At 38.3% G+C, this 11,344-nt stretch overlaps 1 protein-coding gene across 1 annotated transcript; it reads right to left on the bottom strand.

Moving 5' to 3' along the window:
• Positions 1–1,034: 1,034 nt before the first annotated feature.
• On the bottom strand, positions 1,035–11,188 carry crtac1a (cartilage acidic protein 1a). Its single transcript, XM_059349157.1, has 14 exons — positions 10,955–11,188; positions 8,095–8,300; positions 7,173–7,369; positions 5,652–5,788; positions 4,825–4,981; positions 4,616–4,750; positions 4,367–4,503; positions 4,144–4,280; positions 3,703–3,785; positions 3,406–3,506; positions 2,452–2,620; positions 1,794–1,939; positions 1,276–1,315; positions 1,035–1,177 (listed from the first exon to the last, which is right to left on the bottom strand). Exons 2-14 carry the CDS (start codon positions 8,289–8,291, stop codon positions 1,170–1,172), a joined length of 1,644 nt encoding a protein of 547 aa, XP_059205140.1. The 5' UTR covers positions 8,292–8,300; positions 10,955–11,188; the 3' UTR covers positions 1,035–1,169.
• Between the last annotated feature and the right edge of the window lie 156 nt (positions 11,189–11,344).

Below are 11,344 nucleotides of genomic sequence, written 5' to 3'. Positions count from 1 at the left end.
GAGGAGCGGTGGCCGGAGTAAAATGGAGCCAAGGCTGCATGAGTGGAGGAGAGAACAGGGAGGAGGAGGAAGAGGAAGGAAGACATTAGATGAAGAGAACAGCAGGATGGTGGAAGCTGGCAGGTTGCAGGAACATGGAAACAGATGGGGAAAGGCAGAAGAATATTTTTTCTATATACAGAAAGTTAGACCTTTGGGATTATTCCAGCGAGTCTGTTGGCCAGACATCACGTCTGATTCTAACTTCTTCATTTTTTATTGGCTGCAGGTCTTCAAACATGCAGGCAAAGCTAGTTTGTTTTTTTTACTTTGTGGTACTAAGTCATTTTGAGAAAGTTCACTATGAGATGGCTTTTTTTGTGTGAGATACATTCTCATTTGAGAAAGTTTCTCATTACTTTGAAATACTAATATATAAGACAGTAATTAGTATTTTTTAAATAATGACTTAAAACGACGCCATTACTTTGAGTTTTAATTTGTTTGCTGCTGCTGTCAGTCAGAGTTGATGGAGTTTGATGATTGTGAATCTGAAACTAGTGTCTCCAAACACTGAACACACACATATTGATTGGTAGCAGTTTATTTAGGGGGACTGCAATGGCACATTAGAAATATGCATAACAAGCATGACCAAGCAGTACAGTTAATAGACTAAGAAGAAACATATTAAAATACAAAATCATTTATTAAAACTACTCATAGAGTAAAGAAAACAACACGGTTCCTGTCTCAACCTCCAAACCAGCTTCAACTGTTTTCTAGCATGTTTTGTTAGCATGTTTTGTTAGCATTGATTCTATAAATCTATACAGGGACAAGATGTAGAAGGTATGTTGTGATTTGCATAGTTCTGGTATAAAGAATGTCCCAGTTACTGTTAATCAAAAATGACTTATCATGATTATTATTATGACTATTATGTCGTGTTTGCACTTATGTAGTTTAGGTTTTTAAACATTTTAACAGACTAGACGTGTTACCTTTCCTTTATGCATGTTGGCTTTCTGTATGTCAGTGTTAAGCTTTTTTTATTGACATGCCAAATAGGAAAACACTTGTAACAACAATGTAGGTGTTAAAAGGTTAAAGGACAATAAAAAAGAAAAGGATTTAACACTGTTTGAATTTCCTCAGAAGTGTTTAGATTGCTTTTCATGTGATTATCTTCACAGACCTGCAGAAACGTAAAACATGAAAGAAAATTAAATGGTTTAATTCATGCACTTCACCTAAAATTACTTATTTAAAAAAAAGAAAAGAAAAGGTGCTTACCTGCACAGCGGCCACTCTTGACAGCAAAGCCAGAACCACACTGATAAATAAAGGACAGACATGTTTTGGTGTTTAATACTGAGGAACTGAGAACTACTTCAGCTTGACCTTTGGCATTCAAATACATTCATGAGCAGCTGATTTGATCCAAACCTTTTAAATAACAAGAGGAAACAACCTTGTGTTTTCTTGTGTTAATAAAGCAAATATTTTCAACATCATGACATAATTGAATCATGATATTGTGATAAAGACATGAAGAAAACACTTGCAAGCATTGCTATTCTAGGCTTTTGCACAAACCAAATACTTTGAATAATTTAGAAATTTCAAACATAAAAAAGGCTCATGAGCAATCAGAAATGTTACTGACTGACTGAGTGCTGACACATAATAAAAAGAGAGGAAGACTTTTGTGTTATTCTGTTGTTATTTGGTTGTAAAACAGCTTCTAATTTAAATCACTGACTGGAACATTACCGTGTTCATAATTCACTCCGTGGATCCGTTCTGCGTACCTGCGTGTCATTGCTGAGCAGAGATGTTTCCCCTTTTCTGGGAAACGCGACTTCCACCACAGAGTTCATTTCACCAGACTGAAGAGTTCGAGTGACGGAGCTGCCGTCTGGCCAGGAGACCTCCAGCACCGTCACCTCATCACCTCCTGGGAGTCCAGACCAGGAGAAAGAGTCAGAATCACTGAGCATCACACAGGACGACAAGAAACCTTCAAAAAAATCTTTAAACCCATTTTTATTCACTGGCTTTTAACTCAACATGAGCCTTTGCGCTGTTTTATTTTTTGTTTTTATTTGTTCTTTGTGGGTTTTTTTAAATTAAGATTAATTTTAAAATTGAGATTCATTTTAAAACCCACTTTTATTTACTGTTTTTTTGTTTTACCCAGCATGAGACTCGCTTTGTTTTAGTTGTTTTTGCTTGTTCTTTGTTTTTATTGTTTTTATTGTTGGTCTGTCCTGCCATGTACAGCACTTTGTATCAGCTAACGCTGTCTTAAAGGGAAAGATAAATAAAGCTGATTGAAAGTTGAGTTGAAAAAGACAATTTTCTCCGTTTATCAAGACAATGCACTTTATTACCTGTTGAAGGAACAGTTTGAGCTTTTGGGATGAAGATATTTAGGGTCTCAGGAGTATAAAGTATAAAGGAAGTTACCTAAACCAAAGTGTGCGACCGGCTCCATCTCACACAGGTACCCTGAGCCTCCGTCGATGATGCGTGTGTGAGCTCCACTCCGTCTGGTGAACGCCGTCACCTTCGCTCCGCGCGCAAACGCTCCGTAGCGGGTACGAGGGACGACACGCAGCCACCTGTTAGACGAGCCCTGAGGACATCTGACAGGTTAGGACTCAATCTTGAGGCTCAGTAACCATAAAGTACGGAGCTCTGAGAGCTCACAGCGCTGCAACTATAGAAAACACACACAAATACACAAAACACAACAAACTGAGAAAACATCTTCATCAGTTGGACAACACAAGCAGCATTTAGAAAACACGCTGCAAATACCACAACACAACAGAAGTGTTTCCAGAGGACACTTAAAAGTGATGCACACGTCTGGACACGCTTGTGATAGTATCTTTTTTATGATGATAGCAAGCTAATGTTGGCGGTGATCGATAGCATGCTAACATTAGCGGGTTAGCAAGACCAAGACCAACTAGGTGCTGTTGAGAGAGAACAACTAACACGTGTACCATTCATTTATTTTATTTGTTTAACTGCAATATGATTGATATGAGCTAGCGGCTAACATTAGCGGGCTAACACTAGCGGGCTAACACTATATAACATGAAAATATCATTATCATAAAATAACATGAAAATGTCACGTTATAACGCTAATATGTGAAATTATCATTATGTTGAAATAACGTGATAATATCACAAGCGTGTCCAGACGTGTGCATCACTATTAAGTGTCCTCTGGAAACATTTCTGTTGTGTTGTGGTCACTTTCTAAATGCTGCTTGTGTTGTCAAACTGATGAAGGTGTCTTCTCACTTTGCTTGTTTTTTGTGTAGCGCTGTGAGCTCTCAGGGCCACAATAATAAACAAACACACACTCAAATAAACACAAACACACACACGCACGCACACACACACCTGTGCGACCTTGTAGACAGAGATGGGCTGCCTGGCGCTCTCTCCGTGAGCCAGCAGCAGGTCCAGCTGTCCGTCCCCGTCCAGGTCCGTGGCGGCGCCACCTGTCAGGAACAAACAGGCGTTCACTGCTCTGACCTACATACACACTCACTCTGTGTTCATATGACAGCTGTGTCTCTGCCAGGCTCATCCAGACTCAGAGGGGTCAGTATTCACTTCAGGTTCTATCCTTTAGAGATTTAAACCAATGAAAACATGTTGTCTAATGTCTAATGTCTGATTTTAGAGACAGCTGACCTGTCCCTCGTCCCTGCGGCTCTGCAGCGTCTCCCACATTCAGCTCCTGGATCAGAGGATCTGCACCAGCTCTCCTCTCCACCCTGCAGACACCAGACAGAGATATCAGTTACAGATAGGCAATTCATTTAGTTTTTAGTAGTAGTTTTTGTTTTACAGCCAGTTATTTATGATTGTCTTGACGCTTCTGTTTGGGCTTTAGGTAAACATAATAATAATAATGATAATAATAATATAATAATAATAATAATATTTTTTATATTTTATTGCTTGAAGTATGCCTAGGTTGTTCTTTTTATTTAATTGTGTTGTTATTGTCTCTGTGTGTAATGCTGCTGCTACACTGGAATTTCCCAGCTTGGGATGAATAAAGTCTGTCTGTCTGTCTGTCTGTCTGTCTGTCTGTCTATCTGTCTATCTATCTATCTAATGAAATGTTACCTGAACAGCCTGTTGGGAGCGCTGCCTCTGTAAGCGATGTTGTTGAAGAAGACGTCCAGCTGCTGGTCGTTGTCAAAGTCGGCGGCGATGACGGTTCTGATGGGAGACGCTGCTGCGAAGCGTCCGGTGGCGATGTTCTGCACAGAGAAACAGAGAAAACTGTCAGGTTTGTTTCATCACACTGGTTTCATCTTTTCCTTCACTGCCTCGTTCTCCGTCTTACCCTGAAGGTGGAGTCGCTGCCCTGCAGGAGAAGTCTGTGTTCTCCGTTCCAGTTTCCGTAGACGATGTCTGTCTTTCCGTCTCCGTTGAAGTCGGCCAGAGCGACTCCTCTGCCGTGCTGGTAGCGGTCCTCCAACCCTGCACAATGACACCACTTGATTCCACTTTTTGAATTGAATTACTGACATAAATAAACTTTCTATGATATTCTAATTTATTTAATGTACCTGTATTATGAACCTACACTCACCTGCATGTCTGGCCATCTCAACAAAAGTCCCGTCTCCATTATTCTTGAACAGGAAGTTGGGTCCGTTCTCATTATCACAGAACACGTCTGATCTGGCCGGGCTGAGGATCGGTCCCACCACCACGCCACGCCCACCTGCACATTCAGCAGACTGTCAATAAACAGCTGATTGATTAGAGACACAGCTTCACCTCCCAGTGACCCCTGACCTGTTAACTTGTTGACCCCGGCCTCAGCCGCCACGTCAGACAGAGCAATGACGCCCTTGGTGATGTCACTGGCGGTCTCGTCCATCTCTAGGAGGGCGTGGGCCCCCACCCTGCCGCTGGCGTAGTTGGACACGTAGATGGAGTATCGGCCTGTTCCCTGCAGAGTCAAACAGCAGAAAAGTGAAAGGAAGGGTTTTTAACCCACTGAGGCCTGAAACGCCTGTAAAACCTCTGGGCGATTTTAAAATCAGCCTCTAAAACCTGAAGTTTTTCTGGAAATTCAACAGAAGTGTCAACACTTCTACTAGATGGATAGATAGATAGATAGATGGATAGATGGATAGATGGATGGATGGATGGATGGATGGATGGATGGATGGATGGATAGATAGATAGATAGATAGATAGATAGATAGATAGATAGATAGATAGATAGATAGATAGATAGATAGATAGACAGACTTTATTTATCCCAAGCTGGGAAATTACAGTGTAGCAGCAGCATTACACACAGAGACAATAACAACACAATTAAATAAAAAGAACAACCTAGGCATACTTCAAGCAATAAAATATAAAAATACAATAAAAAATAAAGTGTCTAAAGAAGGAGTATGTATTAAGGAGTAGAATAGAATAGATTTTTCAGTCTCTGTAGCAGATAGAAATGAAATTCAAAAAGTATTTGAGAGCTTATACAAATACTACAAAACGACGTATCCGCTTTCCAGGCTTCAATGGGTTAAAGATGTAAATCATTGAAAAAACGGCAGAAAAAAACAGATTATAGGACTTTATAAATGAGTTAACAAAGTGGATTTCCTCACCTTTCTGTCAACGCAGGCCACCGATCGTCCCGCCATGCCGTTAGCGACGCCACGACGCACGTTCAGCTCGTCACCCAGAAGATCTTCAAAGCGACCGTTACGAAACTTGAACAGCTTGTCAGAATAAGTCGCCCGTCCTGCATGAAACAAAGACAGCTATCATGAGGAGTTTTCTTCAGCTACATGAAATCAGCTGCTGGGAGAAAATGTTGAGGACTTCTCATAAGAATGCTCCATAAACTGTTTAACAGGAGTGGACAAAGCCTTCCATTCCATTTAAAGTCTTGAGTTTGTCATTTTGACTGTCGCCATCATGGATTTTTGGAAGCAGAAGTGACAATATTTGGATGAGAAAGAGGATAATTTACCAGCTAACATCAGTAATAGCTAGCTAGCTTTGTTAGCAAGGTGCATCCGGAGTTCAAAATGAACAGCCAACTCCTTAGAGCAGTAGTTCTCAACCTTTTTGAGTCTCGACCAACAATTTAACATGCATGTTGTCCGCGACCCCCACTCACTGAACACAATGTCACACGCACAGTTCAGATCACCCAAAAAAGAAACAAAAAAATGACAAAAAAAAGGAAACAAAATGATCAAAAAAGACTCAAAATGACCAAAATGACTCAAAATGACCACAAAAGACACAAAATGACAGAGAAGACACTAAATGACCAAAAAAAGACACAAAATGACCCAAAAAAGACACAAAATGACCCAAAAAAGAAACAAAATGACAAAAAAAACACAAAAAATGACCCAAAAAATACACAAAATGACAAAAAACACACACAAAATGACCAAAAAAATACACAAAATGACCAAAAACACACACAAAATGACCAAAAAAGACACAAAATGACCAAAAAAGACACAAAATGACCCAACAAACACACAAAATGACCAAAAAAGACACAAAATGACAAAAAAAAAGAGACAAAATGACCCAAAAAAGACACAAAATGACCCGAAAAAGACACAAAATGACCAAAAAAAGACATTAAATGACCAAAAAGACTAAAACACATTAACACATGAACACTTTAACACAGTGGAGACAGAGCTGACTTCCAAAATGATTTGGCGACCCCCAGAAATCATCTCACGACCCCAATTGGGGTCCCGACCCCAAGGTTGAGAATAGCTGCCTTAGAGTGTCTTTTAGGACAACAGAAAGCTGAAAATAATTCCAGAGACAAACAAAATGTTACAGTTATCTTTCAGTAACTGAAAACACAGTGTGAACGTGTCAGAGTTCTAGGAGCCTGTTTTATCGTCCATTTTACTCTAAATGAAGAAGATTTGAAACAGAGATTGAGACCATAAACTCTTTAGGAGAATGTGTTCATGAGATACTAAATCAAGTGAGAATCAGGGTCATTTTCTCACAGACTTCTATACAATCTGACTCCTTTTTGCGTCGCCCCCTGCTGGCTGTTTGAGGGAATGCAGGTTTAGTGAACTTTGGCTTTGGCTTCAATCTTTAGATCCAGAGTTTGCCTCTTGGAATGTAATATTTACCGGAGAAGGCATTGTTTGTGTTGAGGAAGTAGATCTCCTCCCGGCCATCACCGTCCACATCACACGCTGTCACCCCGATAGCGTTTCCCTCTCGGTCCCTCAGGTTGTAGAACGGAGAGCTGATGTCATCAACTGCAATGTTCACCAGCCTCTTCTGGGTCTGATCATACTTCAGCACCAGGTTGGGCCCATTGTACCTGACAGAGAACATCACATATAGTTTTTTTTTGCATATAAGAATCTCTAAGCAGTCTAATTTAGATACTATAAAATATGTTGGTAACACTTTCTATGAAGACTACATCTATAGTGCATTATGAGCGCATTCATAGTGAATTATAATGCTCATTATAATCAATCATAATGCATTATGACTGCACTCATAAACACATATAAAGCTTCATGATGCACTATATCAACAGTTATAAATATAGCTTATAATGACTTATAAATCCAAGTGTCTTATGAGTGCTCTTGACTGGTTATAAACTACAGGCTGACTGATGAGGCTTATAATACATTACAACTACTCATAGCCCTCTATACACACACCTCAACAATCAATTGTTATAAGGACTCATAGGATGCCATAAGTATAAATAAATGATCAATGTATGCTTTAAGTAAAGTGAGGTTCATATAGACGCATCTATAATGCATTATAGCTAATCATGATGTTTCATTGTTAGCTATACTGCATTATAGACACTTGGATTTATAAGTCATTATAAGCTATATTTATAACTGTTGATACAGTGCATCATGAAGCTTTATATGTGTTTATGAGTGCAGTCATAATGCATTATGATTGATTATAATGAGCATTATAATTCACTATGAATGCGCTCATAATGCACTATAGATGTAGTCTTCATAGAAAGTGTTACCAATATGTTTTTATGGTACATTTTTACAGCCTCACCCTGCAACAACCACCTCCAGGTCTCCGTCACCATCAACATCCGTTACAGCCATCCCATAGTTGAGCTGTGTGGGATTGTGCAGACTGTCAGGAGGAAGCATCGTCTGTGTTACCACCTGAAACATGGGCTCAGAGCTCAGAGAGAGGCACGGCCCGAACAGTCCCCCCAGCAGCAGCAACACACCTGGAGCCCACATCGCTGCAACCTGCTGGAGCAGAGAGCAGTTAGACATGATGCACAAGCACTGTGTCAAATTAACAGTGGTGGAAAGTAACTAAGTACTTTTACTCAAGTACTGTACTTAAGTACAATTTTGAGGTACTTGTACTTTACTTGAGTATTTCCATTTTATGTCACTTTATACTTCTACTCCACTACATTTTGAGGCAAATATTGTACTTTTTACTCCACTACATTTAGCTGACAGCTTTAGTTACTTTACAGGTCGAGATTTAACATAAAAAAACCCCACTAAATTTAGGTGATTAGACAATTTTTAAAATAAACCTCATAACAGAATATTAAGTAGTCAATATGAGCCCTACCTTGAGAAAATTAAAACGCTGTATACATAAATGCATCATTAATAATAATATAATATGATATTTGGAATATATAAAATAATCTGAGCGGCTCCATTCTGCATAACGAGTACTTTTACTTTGATACTTTAAGTACATTTTGATGCTGATACTTTTGTACTTTCACTTAAGTACATTTTGAATGCAGGACTTTTACTTGTAGTGGAGTAATTTCACAGTGTGGAATTAGTACTTTTACTTAAGTAAGAGATCTGAATACTTTTTCCACCACTGCAAATTAATAATAAAACGATCAATTTATAACGATGAACGACAGAACAATTCTTACCTATTTTTTGTTCAAACAACATTTCAATGTACACATAAGGAACCCAGAATGTGTCCATTGTATAATAGTTTAATTGTGCAATAAAAGCTTGTGTAAATAAAAAAGATAATTCTCACTGTATTAAACTTTCAAAATGAAATAAAAAGTACTCACAAAAATGAGAAATGTAAAAAATAACTGTTATTGTTGGTGAGTCTCATTGTTTCAATCAATGTATTTGTATCTTCCAAATATACTTAAATGAGATTTTTAAATAAGCTAAAATAAAGGTTTTTGAATGCTTAAATATCATCTTTGCCGTTTTTTAATGTGCCCTCTGATTAAACACTGGCCCCTGCTTGGCCCCCACAGTTAAACTGGTCTAGAACCACCACTGTGCACAAGCCATCAAAATGTTCATGTAATGTATTATAAAAAAGTATTATAAAAAAGTAGTCTAATCTGAATTATTTTTGATTACTTCCAATTTAAACATGTATTGCACTCCATACTAAAAATTGGATGCAACCAAAACATCATTTTTGAATTGAGTTTTTCTCTTTTAAACATCTCAAAAATGTAAAATGCAAATTAAATGCATGTTGGATATTTTGCAATTACATTTGGTCAAATCAGATTAATTTTGCAAAAGCTACTGGCACAAACTACAGGTGTGCTGTGAGTGTTTTACAGCATGAGATGCTTTTTCTTTTCTGTACGTTTTGTTGCTTAACAAATCTAGAACTTAATAATTCAAGAGGAGCAGTTCCTTTATCATTTTCAATCATCCACAGATTATAATCAAAACAAAACCAAATATTAGTGAGGTCACCATCAACAAAACTGGCAACCTTTTAAAACTGCCATATTTTAAAAATGTATTCAAAAATGACTTGACAACTAATAACAGTTTAACTGCACATTTAAAAAAATGAAATCTGGGATGATTGTAGGAATTCATGCTTTGTAATCTATTTATTATTAACTACTACTATTTAATCCCAATTACTTGTAACCCAAACCTGGCAACGATCAGCAGCCTCTCCATCAGTAGAAAGAGTAAAAGTACCTTCTCTCACATGCTGCTTTATATTTTATTCTGCACTACAGTCAATACTCCTTCTTTAGACATTTCTTATTTTTATTGCATTATATTGCTTGAATATGACTAGGTCAGTGATGGGCAACTGGAGGCCCGGGGGCCACATACGGCCCTCACCCTCACTTTAAGTGGCCCTCAGTACAACTACATGCATTTGAGCATGAAATCTTTAAAGTGCAGTGTAAAAATGCACAAAATGACTTCTTGCAATTAATGTTGGTCTGCTGTTCTTGCACTGAAAAAAAATCACAGTAAGTGGTTATTTTTTATTTGCTTCAAACCTTTTGTAGCCTATTCATATTTATACTGTTATGCATGCATTTGAGGATGAAATATGTTAAGTTACTGCACTGTGAACATATTTAAACTTGCAGTTTCATCATATCTGGTTAATTGCACGCTCCTATATGTGGCCCTGTAGTAGTGAACATGAAAAATTGTGGCCCCCTGCAGCATTTAAGTTGCCCATCCCTGGCTCAGGTTATTCTTTTTATTTAATTGTGTTGTTATTGTCTCTGTGTGTAATGCTGCTGCTACACTGTAATTCCCCAGCTTGGGATAAATAAAGTATATCTATCTATCTATGTAATGTTAAGTGCTAATCAAAGAAAACAAAAACACATTTTCCATTTTGTGAAAGTAACCACAATTTGAAAATGAAATGTCCAGATGCTTGCATACCTTTCTTAAAATCAACATTTTTGCAGGTGCAGTACAGTACATGCACACAGATATTTCAAGGCTCTGTTATTATTAGTGACATTTTCTTGATTACTGATTATTTATTGGTGCTGTTAAAAAGGATGCACGATTAATCTTGGACCACTGATGCCTATTCCTCCTCCCCAGGCTTCTTGTTCCTGAGCTGAGTGTCGTGCAGGAATGTGGTAAATATAAAACAATCTTACCTGACAGCTTCACTCAGCGTGTCTGGATGGAGATGACCTGACTTCTCTGCAGCGTTATGAATGCTCTGAGCGCGGTTATTAAATCAAAAATCACCTTACACAACTTGCTTTTAAAATTTACGAAACAGCTTGTGTAACGTGACAGCATTGACCAATCAGCGCAGAGCTGTGGGCCTAATGAGAATATTGACCAATGGCTGATCTGAGCTTCTGTTGTCGTCATGTGGGAGGCGGAAGTCCGCTGTTTTTGTAGGCGCTACTGTCTAAATGCATTCCTGCGAAAGCCCAGAAAAAATACATTTAAGTGAAATCACAGTAAATATTCCTGCCGGGATAGAAACACTAGCCGACAAGGACAAAGAACATCCTGATAAAAAACTAAAACAGACC

This window comes from Centropristis striata, chromosome 1 (genome assembly GCF_030273125.1).
Source record: "Centropristis striata isolate RG_2023a ecotype Rhode Island chromosome 1, C.striata_1.0, whole genome shotgun sequence".
Lineage (NCBI taxonomy): Eukaryota > Metazoa > Chordata > Actinopteri > Perciformes > Serranidae > Centropristis > Centropristis striata.
This window is presented reverse-complemented; position numbering and strand designations above follow the sequence as displayed.